We start from the raw sequence: 15,819 nt of genomic DNA, 5'->3' as shown, positions 1-15,819 counted from the left end.
TTAATTATGTAATTAATTTTTGAAATGATTCAAACACTATTTATTTTTCTTTCATGAAATAAATCAATTCTCATTCTTATTAATGTCATATCCATCTTCTTTATTTATTGTTTGGTTCATTTCTTATTACTTTGGTATTATATAATTATTCAATTTATATAATATCCATTTCACAATGAATGAAATAATTGATATAATTGATATAATCCTATTTTTATTTGAATCAAATAGAAATAATGATGTAATTAACACTTCAGTTATTATCATATTAATAAAACAATGTTATTGATAAATAAAATCAATTAAAATAACAAAGATAGAGTGATGACATAAAGAATAATGAAAATACTTGAAGCATTATCCATATTATGTTGTTCGTTTTGTTCATCATGACTATTATTTGTTTTGTCGTCTGTTTTATTTTCAGAACTGGTGTCTGTTGTATTTGTAGTATTATTTTTCTTTTCTTCTTGATTTATTTGTTGTTTTTCTTCTGATTTATCCTTTCCATCTTGTCCTTTTGTTGTTTCGGTATTGTCTTTTGTTTCAGTTGTTCCACTTGTTGGTTTTCCACTTTGTTCATCTTTTGATTTTGTTCCAGGTTCTTTTCCTGCTCCATCAACAAAATTATCACCTTGTTCATTTTTACTGTCTTTTCCTTCTTTTTTCTCTTCTGTTCCTTCTCCATTTGTTTGTTTTTGACTATTCCCTTCTTCACCACTTCCTTGTCCCGACTTTCCACCTGCTGTTTCTTTTTCATCTTGTCCAGAAGTTTGTGTATTTTCTCCTTTTTCATCTTTTTGTCCTTCTCCTGCTGTCACTTGCCCATTTTGAGTTGTACCGTCTTGCACAGTATTTCCTTTTCCATCTATTGTATTGACACCACTTCCTTGTTGTTTATTTCCTCCTTCACTTGTTCAACTTGATTTGTCTGACTGTTTATCTGTTGCTGTTGAGTAACCAGTATGTGCTGTAGTTGCTGTACTTTGTCCTGTAGCAGAGTCAACCCCATTTTGTGTTTTTTGATTATCCTTTGTACCTGGTTGAGTTGCTCCTTGGGTATTTTGCTTGTCTGCTGTATTTGACTCTTTCTGGGATGTTGTTGCTGTATCTTCTCCTGATGTTGCTCCTGCTTCTTCTGGTACTACTGGTACAATTGAGTTTGTTGGTTGATCTACTTTCGTTTGTGCATTTTGTCCTTCGGCTTGTTTTTGACCTGATGGATTAGATGGTTCTTCTGTTACTTTGGATATATCTTCTCCCTTTAAATATATTTTATATTCTTTGTATGCTCTTTTATGTTTATTTTCATTTATTAGTGTATGTATTATTTCTCTATTACTTTCTTCTTGATTGTTCATACACTTTGTTGCATTACTAATTACAATAATCAATAGAAATATAAACATTGAATGAAATGAATCTAAGTTTTCTCTTTAAATATACTCTCTTCTTTTCTATTATTATCTTTTATTTTCTTTTTATTTCATATGACTCAATCATTTCATTATTCATTTCATCATATTCTTGTATCATTGTATTTTAAAATTCAATGATAAATAGAATGAAATGAATTATTAAATTAAAATTCATTTCAATTTTGTAAATCAATCAACAAAATTAAATAAATATCAACTTTAATAAAATAAATAATAAACAATAATAACAATAATAAAATAAAATGAATAATAATTTCAATTCATAAGTCAAATCATTATTATTTTATATTTTAATATTATCTGAATCAATCTTTTTGAAATGATCATTAAATTATGAACCTAAATGTTATTTTTGAAATTATTTGAAACAATTTGTTCAAATTAATTTAATTTCTTCCTGTTTTGAATTTTATTGAATGATTAATTGAATGTTATTTATTATTTTTGATATCACAATTATTTCGTAGTTCATAGACTAGAATTTTATTTATTATTAAACAATATTCATTAATTGGAGTTGTATATTATTAATCATTTCTTTAATTTTATTATTTCATTCACTTTTGAAACTTACTTATAATAAAAACAACAAGAACATTCAATTTAATAGGCAACGAAAATCACTTAATATCATTTTCACAATATTCTTTTATTTCTTTTTATTATTTAATCTATTTATTTTTGATAAATACTTTCAAATAAAATTATATTTTTATTTTGTATCTTCCAATTTCTTGACTTTCATTCATCTATTATTCAATTTTTAATATTTATACAATATAAAATAATTTAACTGAAAAGAAATGACATGCAATTCTTTATGATTATTACTATATACTTATTATTCAATAGTGTCACTATTTAATGTTTCATGTTAACACTCTATTTCTTTATTCATTCAAATATTACAAAAATAAATTTAGTATTTTATATTCATTTAATTAACTCGATTCAATATGAATATCAAAATTCTTATTCATTTCATTTTCTATTTAAATAGTGTAAAAACAATCATCATTTCATAATGAAATATAAATAACATGTATAAATATTAATCTATGATATCTTTATATTATTCTTTTAGCTTATTGTTAATTAATTTGACATTTGAATATTATTTGATTGGAAATATCAACTACTAAATAATGAAACATCAATTTTATGTTATATCTTTATCAATAATAAGTACTTCACCACATTTCATGTATTTTGAATATTAATAACAAAATTAAATAACAACGATATTAATAAAGAATAATAATCAGATAACAATATAAATAAATAAACTTGTTATATTAAATAACAAGATAATGAAATGAAAGATATAATGATAAACTATAATGACAAAACTGGTGAAAAGATAAATAAAATATTATAAAACAATTATTTTACTAAAAACAGTAACAGAATGTGTATTAAACCATTATGTCATTCTATTTATTATTTTGTTAAAAATTGAATTATTATTATAACTAAATACTCTCATTGATATTATTATCCATTATTTAATTCATTCATCATATTATGAAATATTTTGAAACAATGAATTAAAATAAACACATGTATTTATTGAAAACTTTATTGTTTTATTTTCATTTTAAATAAACCATAACTAAAATATTTCTCATTATTAATACATTTATTATGAAATAATACATACAATCCTTGCAACAAATTATATTGATTCTTTAAACTTATTCATTGAATATTTCAATGTTATTGTTTCTTTTTACAAATAAAATTATATCTTCAATCAATTCTATAAAATAATTAAATAATAACGTACTTTCATACAACATCATGTCTTATCCTTCTTATTATTTCTTATTATACAATTCAATTTTCATTTTATTATTATAAAAACATCAATAAACTTATTCTATTTATTGTTTTAAGTGATATTCTTTTATGTACTCACTCTATTTATTTTGTATTTATGATACATCATCTTCTTTTTTGCTTTTTCTTTATTTTCTTCAAGTATATTTTATACCATTTTTATGTTCTTCATCTTTCTTCTGTTTCTATTCGTTGTATCACAGTCTTATTATTTCTTTTAGTCGAGTTTATTATTTATTTCTATGTTATTCATTCTTCTGAATATTCTGGATGAATTATATTTCTTTGCTTCTTCCATTCATCAACTAAACTTTCACTCATAAATCTACACTCATTATATTCTTTCATTCGAACTATCTGACTAGTGCATTTATTGGAGAATAAAATGAGCCAAATTATCAGATGTGAATAATAATAGAATGGTGGATGGAAAACACAGTTTATTATTTGAAACTGGAAAGAAGAGGTTGCTCAAATTGACAAGGGTGATGATAAAATGAAAATGGCTTAACAATATTCCATATGTGTTTGAAGTTAATTGTTTATAATTCTGTCGGGACTAAATCAGTTTACTCGGAGATTTCATAGAAAACAGTACAGAGAGAATTATTGTCATGAGTAACGCCATAAAAAACACTCTCTTCAGTAACAAACAACATCTAATGATTAATCAAAAACGTATTTGTAATATTTTATGGATTGCAAAAACACAAAATCTAAATTCACAGCAACGTTATATATAACACAAATTAATAGGGTTTTTGAAATAGAAAAAGAAGAAAAGAAAAACAAATGAAAAGAACGCAAAGTATATTCAATGACAAAAGAAAACAAAAGAAACAAGTTGGAGCGGAAGAGGGACGTGCAAAGAAATGGTTTGAACAACGAATTAAACAAAAGAAAGACAAGTACAATATCAATGAAGAATCAGAAGAAGAGGAAGAATTTACTCATGAAGGAGTTGCATTGTCAAAAAGTAAGATGGGATATACAGATGTTCCAGTTGGAGTGATTGAAGAAGACACAGAAGACACAGAAGAAGAAAAGACAGATATGACAAAGAAAGGAAGATATGCGGAAATTATTGAAAAGTCAAAGAAAAGAAAAGCGGAGAAAGCAATTGAAAGACAAGAACAAGAAGAAAGACTTGAATTTTTAAATGAGAATATTGAAGATATTATAGGACATGTTAGCATGAGACAAAGTGGAGATGATAATTTTGGAGATGAATATGTAGAATTACTTGCTAAAATGCAAAATGAAAAAACACGAGCTGTTGGAGCAGACATAGAAGAAGATGTTCATGAAGCAAGAAAGAAGAGAATTCAAGAAGAAATAAATAATATAGAAGAACGAATTAATAAAATAGGAGAAGGAGGGATTGTTGAGAAACATAGAATTGGAGAAGGAAGTGAAAAACTGGAAGATGAAGAAGATTTAATTAAAAGAATTGAAAAAGAAGATATTAGAACAGTAGTTTATAAAATTGGAGATAAAGAAGAATGGGGAAAAGAAATAGAAAAGCAAGAAGAATTAGCGGAACAAGCAGTTATTATTTTAAAAAGTGTTGAAAAGATAGGAGTATTAAAAACAACAGAAGCACTTCAGAGTTTTATAGGAGAAATATATAATAGAAGAAAAGAGATGAGAATGATGATTGTAGAAGTTATAATTGAAGGAATTGAATGGAAAGAAGATTTAAGAACATTAAAAGAAATAGGAGTAATTAGTAAAGTATGGTCTAGTACAGATTTAGGAAGTATGATTACAATGAAAATAATGGAATATTTAGGAGGACTTTTTTATGGAGTTAGAGTTGAAAAAGAAAGATTTGTACTTCAAAGTATTGGAGCAATTATTGGAAGTGAAATAAGTGAAAGAAGATATATTCCGGAATTAATTGGATGGATAAGGAAAGGATATTTAATAGTAAAAGATAGTAAAAGAAAGAAAGGAATAAAAGTAGAAGAAGCGATTACATTAGAAGGAGAAGAGTTAAAAGGATATGTTAAAGATATAATCATTCAAATAGTAGAGAAGATGATAGGAATGAATAGAAAAGAGATAAATAGTCGAATGGGATTAAAAGAAATAATTGAAAGTATGAAAGGAGATGAAGAGTGTAAAAGGATAGTAGAAGAATGGAATAAAGAAGAAGAGAAAATGAAAATTCAAGTTACATTAGTTGAAAAGAAAAATGTTGGAATGATTAAAATGTTTAATCCAAGACTACATGAAGTTGATTTACAAAAAGAAGTTAGAGAAGTAAAGAAGAAGATTAAAGAAGAAGCACGTAAAGCATCTAAAATTGAAGAAGGAATTACACAAAATATTAGTGATATGAAACGATATGAAGAAGAAATTGAAAGACAAAAACAAAAGAAAGCATATGGAAAGATTCTTAATGAATTACAAGGACAACAAAGTGAATGGAAAAAGTTTGATAAAAAGAAAGGAAAACAAAATTATAAAAAGAAAGTACGATATTAACATAAGTTAAATATTTAATTGATTGAGAAAAGCTATAAATTTAATAAAGAAGATTAAAATTAATTCTTGTTTTTTTTTAATTATTGGAATAAATAAAAGAAGAATGAGTAAAATTTATTTATTCTTTTCCTTTCTTTGATTCTCTTTTATTTTATTTTGTTTATTATTCTTTTTATTCCTTAAAAGTCTTTATTATATCTATTCTATTAATGAATATTTAATTGTTAAGACAAATTATAGATAGAATAAATAATAATATCATTATTCAGTCGATATAAAGCTTTTCTTTGTTAAGTGATTTTCATACATTCATTCTAATTAAAATGAAAATAAAGATTATGAGAAACATATTCAATTATTGGCTGAATAAATTGTGGTTCTTATCTATTTTAATAATTAGAAGTATCAGATAGAATATATATAATTGTAGAATATAAAATATTTATATTCAAACAAAAGACTATATGATTCATAGTGATTTATAATGACTGAATTATGTACTAAACACACAGAATGAATATAAAAGAGAAATAAACACAAGAAAGAATAAAATAATAATCAAATTATATGAATATTGTAATTGATTGAAATACAAAAATATTTCATTCATATTTATTAATAGAACATATCATATTTAATATTTTATCATACACAATACATTGTATTATATTAGAAAATACATAAAATAATCAATAATAATAAATTTACATCATTTGACATTATTATTGATTCTTTGTTTTTTTATTTCTTTTTTTTTGTTTCAAATTAAACATAAATAATCAAAATCATTCCACTTCAATTACAATGATTCGTTGTGGTATGAAACGGCACTTACCACAAAATGGATTTGATATTCCTTTATAATTAAATGACCATTGAGAACAATATGATTCTGTTTTATAGATTTCTTTACAAACACTAATATCTCTTCCAGTTCCAAAAACAAACAGTGCAAAGTTATAGTATTGGGTGTCATAATAAAATGCTTCGTGGTACTCATTAATGTCAAACTTCATCATTTCTTTTAATCTTCCTTTCGATTCTAATGAAAATACAAATGCATTTGGGTCAAGTATATAACTTTCTTCTTCTGTGCCAATTTTCTCATTAACATATCCTCCAAATATGTTTCCTTCAGTGTCTTCAACAATAAATATTAGATGTTCTTTATTCTTTATTCGTTCTCCAAATAATGTTTTACCTCTATTCCAATTATCAATATTTGAATCAAATATAATATCTCTTATTCGTTTCTCAGTCCATTCTTCTAGTTGTTTAATTATTTGTTGTGTTTTATTTGGATTGTGTTGTTCTTTGATTTTAACATTGTCATCCTTTAACTCTTTTGTTTTTCGTTCGTTTTGCTCGTTGTTTTTATCTCCAGATTCTTTTCTCATTATTTCACTGGTTTCTACTGTCATTTCGTGTTTCTCTTCTCTTAGTTCAATGTTATTTTTGATTGACTTCATCTTAGGTATTGTTTTTTGTTTATTTTAGTTTCTTGATATTCCTCAACTTTCAACTAAAAAATATCAAAAATAAAAATTAGTTAATTAAGTATTAATAGAAATTTCATCTATTCTTCCTTGCTCAGCAGAGACTAATCCCATTCTTGAGCTGTTTTTTTAAAGAATAATCTTTTTGTTTAATTTAATCTTTAGGTTTGTCTAAGAAAATGAGAAAAGAACTTCTTTGCTTTATTTCTTTCTATTAATGTCTTCTCTAACTTTTTCTAACTTAGTCCTTCTTTTTAATCATTTGTTTATTTTCTGATTTAATTTTAAACATTTTCTTTTTCCTTTTTTTTTATGAATGAGAGAAGAGAGTATTTCATTCCTACTATATTATTATGTTTAATTCCTTTGGAATTAACCACAATTTAGCAAATCCTTTTTCTTAATTAATACCTTCATATATTTCTTAATTTCTTTATTATTAAATACCAATTCTTATATTACAATAAGTAATATTCAACCATAATATATTGATGCACAATTTGCAATATTAAATAATATATTTCTAATTCAAATACACTATCATAACCAAATAATAACTGAGAGTGTCAAAACATGCAATGTATTAGTGTGTGAATGATGTTTCATATGTGTCTCATTTTACCTATCGTTTCAACTCAAAAGTATCAATAATAAATTACTGAATAGTCAAAGAATGAAGAAATTAATAAGAGACAGGAAGTGAAGTTGTAAGTAAATACATAACTAATTTATATTTAATTATAATGAGAAGTGATTCTTTTCATAGTTCAAAACAATACATGAATATTGGAAATGGATTAGTACGGTATGTTCTAGATAAATTCATCTAAAAAGGATTTTTATTATTGAAAAAAGAGAAAATGAGAGTCGGCATCTGAAATAGAAATGCAATAACACAAAGGTTCAAGTGTTTTGTCTCATAGATATTCATTAATCAATTCAAATGACATTGAATGAGAAATTGGAGAAAATTAAAAAAGAAGAATGTTATTAACAACAAAGAAAATAGTGAGATTTGAATATTATGATAAATCCTCAAATTGATATACTTCTAAATGGCAACGAAAAAAGCAAATAATTGAAAAAGAAGAGAATGAATGATATAAAAGAATAAAAATAAAGTAAGAAGTAGAATATGATGAAGAAAGAATAAAAGTAGAAAGGAGAGAATATAAAAAGAAAGAAGATAAAGTGTAATAAAACAAAAGAGATGATAAAAGAAGAAAAGAATGAAAAAAATAAAGGATGCAAATTTTATTGAAACAAATAAAAAAAGTGCAAAATTTAATGATGCAAAATTTAATGATGCAAAATATTTTGAAATAAAAATAAATCATCATTTGATATTATTATTATATTTGATAATAAATTATATTATATATTAAATACATCATATTTCTTTATTATTTATCTTTCTTTTTATTATTTCATATATTAAATTATTATTCATTCATTTATTATTTATATTTCATTTATTAAATAAAATGAAAATGTAAAATATCAATCAATTAAATATTCATGAATAATAATTTATTAATATTTAATAATTGAAATAACAAATAATAAAGTAACAATAATGATATATTCAATATATTCTTTATTTGATTTGTTCAATATTAGATTATTCTATTTCATTATCATTTCATTGTCTTCATTATTTATTTCTTTTATTATTTATTAAAAACACATTGAGTGTGAATATTTCAAATGAAATTAAATCAACAATGAATTATGTCAATTTTTAATTCACCATTTCATTCATTAGCAGATGAATGAAATGTTAATATTCTTCATTGTTTTGTTTTTATTCTTTTTTAGTTCATTTTCAATTATTCAAGATTTGAACCATTTCATTTCAATTACTATGATTCGTTTTGGTGTGAAATAACTATTTGGCCATTCTTTTCCACAAAGTGCATTTTCAATTCCATTATATTCAAATGAATATTGTTTACAATATGAATTTGTTTTATTATTTTCTTTATAAACATCAATATCACCTCCATATCCATATCCAAACAAACAATCATCTGATCGTTTACATAAATAAAATGCATCTTCTGGGGTTTTAATATCAAATTTTATCATTCTTTCAATTCTATTTGATTCTAATGAAAATACAAATGACTGTGAATCATATATCCATTCATCAACTCTATCAATTTTAGAATTAACATATCCTCCAAATTTATTTCCATCTGAATCTTCAATAATAATTATTATATGTTCTTTATTCATTATTCTTTGATTAAATACTGATGTATTAACTTTCCAATCATCAATATCTGAATCAAATAATATATTGAATACTTTTCTATTTGTCCATTCTTCTAGTTGTTTGATTTGATGTTTTGGTATTATTTCATAGTCGTTATATTTCACTTCTTTAGGTATAATACAACTTTCTTTATCACTCATTGATGTAATGTTTCTTTCATTCACAACTATGTCTCTTGATTTGTTTAAGAAATGTATTTGTTTTTCATATTGAGTCAAGCATTCTGTCATCATTTCTTCTTCAACTACTCCTCTAATTAATTCTTTATTTTCATTGCGTAGTGTTTGAGTATTTTCAAGAATATCTTCTATCATTGAGTCATGAAAAACTATGCTTGTAGTAGTTGTTTCAATTTCATTGCCTTTTTCTTTTAGTCTCTTGTCAATATCCTTATGTGCTTGTTTTGCCTTTTCTTTCACTTCTCTTATCTTTTCAACAGTCATTGTTTCAAGTTTGTTTATTTGCTCTTTCATTTTTTCTACAATTTCATCCTTTGAATATAACATTATCACAGACATTTCAATGTCATTCATTTTGTTTTGGAATTGATTGAGTTGTTGTGAAAAGTTGTCTTGTTGTTTGATGAAATTTCCAATGTATTTGTTAAGATAAACAGAAACTAATTTCTCTATGTCATATGAAAGTATTCTTAAATTCTTATTGTCAAAACCATCGAATATAAGTGAAACAGTCTCATTCTGTTGATGTTGCATTATTTCTATTATCAGATTATTGAGAATTAAACCCTTTTTTAATTCGTATTTGATTGGTCATTTTTATAAGTTTTTGTTCTATTTCTTTCTCTATTTTTCGTTATAAATCAAAGGTGTTATGTCTAAAACACCACACAAACCCTAGTACAAATTCAAGCATCGACACTCCCAGTTATTATCTGGTTATGACAGTGTATTTGAATTAGGAATGTATTAGGTAAAGTTGCAAAGGGTGTAGCAAGATATTATGATAGAATATTACATGGTGTAATATAAGGAAGTACTAAAGTGTGGGTAAGGCTAAAAGAAAATTAAACATAATAATATAATGGGAATGAAATAGTCTCTTCTCTCATTCATAAAATAAAGAAAAAAGGAAAAAGAAAATGTTTAAAATTAAGATAGAAAATAAACAAAAGGTTAAAAAGAAGAAATAAGCAGAAGAAGGATGAGAAGACATTAATAAGAAAAAATAAAGCAAAGAAGTGATTTTCTCAGTTTGCAAGAAAAACATAAATGATAAGTTAAAGAAAAAGATTACTCTTTTTTAAACAGCTCAGGGATTAATCTCGGCTAAACTAGGAAGAATATATGAAAAATCTATTAACACTAAATTAACTAATTTTGATAATAAATTTAATCATTTCTTCTTTTTCAAATCAACCTTTTTCATGTTTCTTTTTTATTGTATCAAATTATATCATTTAGTTATTCATTATACAAACTCTTTAGAAATTCTTTTATTGGATAAATATCAGATATAACTTTAAATGGAGACTGAAGATTATTAGAAAGGTTGTCTACATTAAAATTACTTGTTAGTATAATTCATTGTAGTTTTGTATTTTTGACACTTTCATCAATATTTTGATTATTCTCTTTATTAATTCTATCATCTCCATAAATTCGAGAAGTATCAATAATATATACATCACTTCTGTCATTCTCTGAAATCATCAAATTGTTTTGTTTCTGAGTTTAATCAGCATTTATATTGAAAGTATTTTTTAAAATAAAAATAACAAATGAACTTATACAGTCATCTGTTTCTTCAATACAAAGTAATTTTGTTGGTTTTTCTAGTAATTTCATTATATAAATTTATTAGATGATTTTAATTTTTTTTAAACACTCTAAATAATTTAATTGGATATAAAAATAAATAGAAAATGAAAATATAAACAATAAAAGAATTCAACATCATTCTTATTCATGAAATTCAATTTCTTTGTTTTCAATCAATAATTAAAAATTTAATTTATGATTTTCTTTTTAATTTCATCATTTCTTTCTTGTTGAATTGTTATTAATATTCTATTATTTAACATATGTTTAACTTCTGGTTTTTATAATTCATATTTTAAATCATTTTAAACAAATCATTTCATTATTTATGTTATTATTTTCTTTATTTCTTTTTTTTTGTATTATTTTATTGAAGATATTTTCCAATGCAGGATATAAAACAAATTTTAATACAATTGTTATTGTGTAAATCATTTGTGTATTGTAAAGAAAAATCAAACAAGTCATAGAAATTCAATGTCATACAATAAAAAAAGAATGAATGTTAATAACAATAAATTGCAAAATAATCATGGTAAATGAAATACAAAGGAAAAAGGATTAGAAGATGAAAGACACACAAAAAAACAAATAAAAACAAGATAAATACAATAATAATAAAGATTACACCCATAACAAATATAAATGAATAACAATAAATGATATACAAGAAAGAATAAAAAGAATAACAAGTGGATGAAATAAAGGAGAATATGAAGAAATACTTAAGAAGTAAGAAGATAAAAGAAAAAGATGGTATGATATTCTTCAAGAAATATATTCAATCAAAAAGAAAAAGATAATTGAAAAACTAAAGAAGAGTTTAAAGAAAAAACAACAGACATTGAAGAAAAAGACATTAAAACAAAAGAAGAAAGAATTAAAAACAAAATACAAACAAAGAAATGAATGATAAATGTAAAATTACAAGAATAATAAATAACAAAGAAAGTATAATAAAAATACAAGAAGAAATACAACAAACCAAAGAAATCGAATAGAAATTTAATTGAAATGTTGTATTGTTTTTCAATTAATTGGTTAAATAAGAAATTATATAAGAAATTAAGAAATGAATAAATTGAAAGTATAATAAAAGCAATAAACATCAATGTCAATAATGAAAAAGAATATATTAAATATATTAAAATGTCACATAAAATAAAAATAAATACTAAACAATACATTAAAGTGAAAGTAAATGATATAATAGAAGAGTAGAGTATAAATCAATAATAAAAACAACATCATAAAATAAGAAATTAAAAAAATGTGAAATTCTTTAATAAAAATTAGATAATTAAATATTAATGCATTTATATTTCATTCTTCATTGATTAAATGAGACTAATCTTATAACTTCACTTTTTAAAAGATGAGTAATTTCATTGCTTTATTTATTTGTAGATTTTCTTCTTGTTTTGTGAATAAATCATTCTTCTTTTGTTTTATTTCTTTTATTATTCTTTTTTCAAAATTCATTCAATTTAATTCGTCTTTTTATCTTTTTCTTTAGTTTTTACTTCAATTTTAATTAACTTCTTCTTTATTTTCTTATTTAATGTTGATTGAATATTTCATTACCACTTATATTATTATAACTATTTTCTTTTATTATTAATATCATCAAATATTCCTTTTCTTTTGATATTATTCATTATAACACTTCTAATTTCATCTTAATAAATACATTTTCTTCTCTTCCAACAAATAATATTCAACCATAATACTTCATTATTATTCATTCATCAACGTATGATTAATACAATTTCCATTCAAATGTACTATCATAATCAGATAATAACTTGGAGAATCGAAGTTTGAATTTGTATTAATGTTTTGTATGTGGTATTTCAGACATACCATATTAATGTTTATAGTAATTTTTAAATAAAATTATTCAAAAAGAGTTATTCCACTATAAATAGAATTGTGTCTGTGATGAATAAGATGAACTAAAAAATAAAGAATTGAACTATTTAATGAAAGTCACTAAATCAACAAATTATAAAAGAAGAGAAATGAAACAACTAGATATGGTTTATTTGATGAAAGTAGCACTTCATGTTAAAGATATGAATGACATCAAAAACGTTGAAATGATTAACAAGAAATGTGGAGCTGCAATTCACTCATTGAAAGTTAATCCATGGTTTACATCGGAAAAAGATGTTAATCAATTTTGTAGAATATTTAATCCACCAACATGTAATTGTAATTTACTTCCAGTTGATGAGTCAATATTAATGAAAGTTGAGAATATCAGAAATTATATTTTTGATAGATTTGTATTTTCAACAACATGAAATGGTACAAACAAAATATTTGGTCAACAACAAACAAGTATTACAAAAGAAGACAGAGAAAGAATGTCTAAAATTATTCAAAAAGTAGAGTCTTTGATTTATTTTTCTTATGCATTAGATGAAATAATAGAAATTATCATTCAAAATATGAAGAAAGGAAATAAAATAAGAAGTAATGAAATGTTTTCAGAGGTATTTAATGAAACATTTGATAAAATGAAAATAGAAGAATCACTTTATCCAAGTGAAATGATAACTTATGTGTCAAATAATGTTAATGGAATTAAAGCTCGAGAGAATAAAAATATCATTCTCATTTATGAAAGAGAAAGTCCTATTAAACACGAAATAGATATACCAAAAGGAATTACAATTTATTCTTCAAGTATAGTTTTGTCTGAACAAAACAATGAAAGAAATATTAAATTTTTTAAAGCACCAAGTAGTTCATTATTTTCAAATAAAAAATAACATCATTTAATCCAACTAGTGTTAATGATGGATGTGGTATTAGAGTTAATATTGAAGATATGAATAAAGAAGAAAATAGAAAGAAAGTGTACAAGATTCTTAATGACTTTTATGTAGATTCAATTACATGTTATGAAACGTTATTACCAGACTTTGTTCTAAATCAAAAATCAAATTACATGAAATACCACAATTACCTGAATATATCAAATACCTTTATGTTCAAACAAGAGATTCAAATATTATAATAAATCAACAATACATTGAATGTTTAGAAATGAATTATGCCAATTCTTCAATTGAATTTCTATCAGTAAATAATTTAAAACAAATAAAACTAAATGGAAAAGGAATAAAAATAAATGAAATGAAAGAAAAACAAGGAATTACAACTAATAAAAGAAGATATTTGAAAGAAATACAAGAAAATATAACCACATTCCAAAATGTTGAAGAAATTCAATTAATTAGTTGTTCTAATTTACATATTAATTTAGTAGCAAATAAATTAAAAAATATTGACATGAATAATTGTGTAGAAAGTCAAATTAGTGTTAAAACAGAAAGTATTGAAAGAATGAAATTAGAAGATAATAAACTAACACAATTCAAATTAACAACAAACAAATCATCTGATATTTGTATTGAAAAATGTGAGAATTTCAAAATTGAAATCGAATCAAACAATGAACAAAACGTTGATATGATAGAAAGAAATAATATTGAACTTAAAACAAAGTTTTCAATTAATAAATTAACAATTATTGAATCTAAAGAAGTTAGTATTAAAGGAAATGAAAAATGTAAATCATTGAAAGTAGTTGAATCTACAATCAATGAAAATGATGTTAAACCAAAGAGAATTGTCTTTAAATCAATTGAAGAATATATTAAAATACCACTGAAAGAAGCATAAGAGATATATATTGTGTCAATGAAAGATTATATTTTTGAAGAGTTATTTGATAAATGTAAGAAATTATATATTGATGAATGTGAGAATTGCCAATTCATAATTAAGAAGAATGAAAATAATGAAATGAAAATAACAAGATGTAAAAATACAGAAAATACAGGGAAATTAGATAGTCTTGAAGAAATCATTACAATAGATAATGAAGAATGTAGTATTCCAGAAACAAAGAAGAATATAAAAGAAGATAGAGAAATAATAGATATGAATAATGAAAAGAAAGACATAGAAATAGAAACAGACAAGAAACATGTTATAATAAGAAATGGATACGACAGTCGTATTAAAATTCAAAGTGACATTAATAGTGATATTACAATAGAAAACAGTAAGGATATAATAATTGAAGGAGAATATGAAGAATATGGAAATGTCAAAATGGTTAATTGTAAAAATCATAAAGAAAAACGAGATATTGGATATGAAACTTACACAAAAATTGGATGTGTAAGATCATTATTACTTAACAAATGTGAAAATATTGAATTTGAAATTTATGGAGCTAAAAAGTTATTAGAAGTTATTGATAGTAAAACGGTAGGTATTTTAATAAGAAGAAGTTTTCATAATACAGGTGTTGATATTGTACGTATTGAAAATTCAGAAATGTCTAATATTAGTTCAAGTGAGTTGTGTAACAGAGTATTTATAACTAATAGTAGTGGAATTGAAAGCATTATCTCACAATGTAAAGAAGAACTTGTATTGAAAAGAATGAATGACATTAGATTTAGAACAGATGCATTTTT

The 15,819-nt window shown here is 23.2% G+C and overlaps 3 protein-coding genes and 1 pseudogene across 3 annotated transcripts, besides 6 other annotated features; 3 read left to right on the top strand and 1 right to left on the bottom strand.

The window, feature by feature from the left end:
* Positions 1 to 302: 302 nt before the first annotated feature.
* On the bottom strand, positions 303 to 1,361 carry EHI_109010 (uncharacterized protein; the record flags this gene model as incomplete). Its single annotated transcript, XM_643328.2, has 2 exons — positions 303 to 868; positions 923 to 1,361. 2 exons carry the CDS (start codon positions 1,359 to 1,361, stop codon positions 303 to 305), a joined length of 1,005 nt encoding a protein of 334 aa, XP_648420.2.
* A 2,709-nt stretch (positions 1,362 to 4,070) lies between these two features.
* EHI_109000 (uncharacterized protein) lies at positions 4,071 to 5,768 on the top strand (the record flags this gene model as incomplete). Its single annotated transcript, XM_643327.1, has 1 exon — positions 4,071 to 5,768. The coding sequence occupies one exon, from the start codon at positions 4,071 to 4,073 to the stop codon at positions 5,766 to 5,768; it is 1,698 nt and encodes a 565-aa protein (XP_648419.1).
* A 1,538-nt stretch (positions 5,769 to 7,306) lies between these two features.
* Positions 7,307 to 7,691: a repeat region.
* A 22-nt stretch (positions 7,692 to 7,713) lies between these two features.
* Positions 7,714 to 7,877: a repeat region.
* Positions 7,878 to 10,364: 2,487 nt separating this feature from the next.
* Positions 10,365 to 10,884: a repeat region.
* An 815-nt stretch (positions 10,885 to 11,699) lies between these two features.
* Positions 11,700 to 12,324: a repeat region.
* Positions 12,290 to 12,572: a repeat region.
* Positions 12,573 to 13,080: 508 nt separating this feature from the next.
* Positions 13,081 to 13,185: a repeat region.
* A 117-nt stretch (positions 13,186 to 13,302) lies between these two features.
* On the top strand, positions 13,303 to 13,626 carry EHI_108990 (uncharacterized protein; the record flags this gene model as incomplete). Its single annotated transcript, XM_643931.1, has 1 exon — positions 13,303 to 13,626. The coding sequence occupies one exon, from the start codon at positions 13,303 to 13,305 to the stop codon at positions 13,624 to 13,626; it is 324 nt and encodes a 107-aa protein (XP_649023.1).
* Positions 13,627 to 13,689: 63 nt separating this feature from the next.
* The window catches only part of EHI_108880, a 2,314-nt pseudogene continuing 184 nt past the window's right edge, over positions 13,690 to 15,819 (top strand).

The sequence above is a fragment of the Entamoeba histolytica genome, genomic scaffold (genome assembly GCF_000208925.1).
Source record: "Entamoeba histolytica HM-1:IMSS scf_1104750517939 genomic scaffold, whole genome shotgun sequence".
NCBI classification, from domain to species: Eukaryota; Evosea; order Mastigamoebida; family Endamoebidae; genus Entamoeba; species Entamoeba histolytica.
The sequence above is the reverse complement of the archived record's forward strand: the minus strand, read 5'-3'. Positions and strand labels throughout refer to the sequence as shown.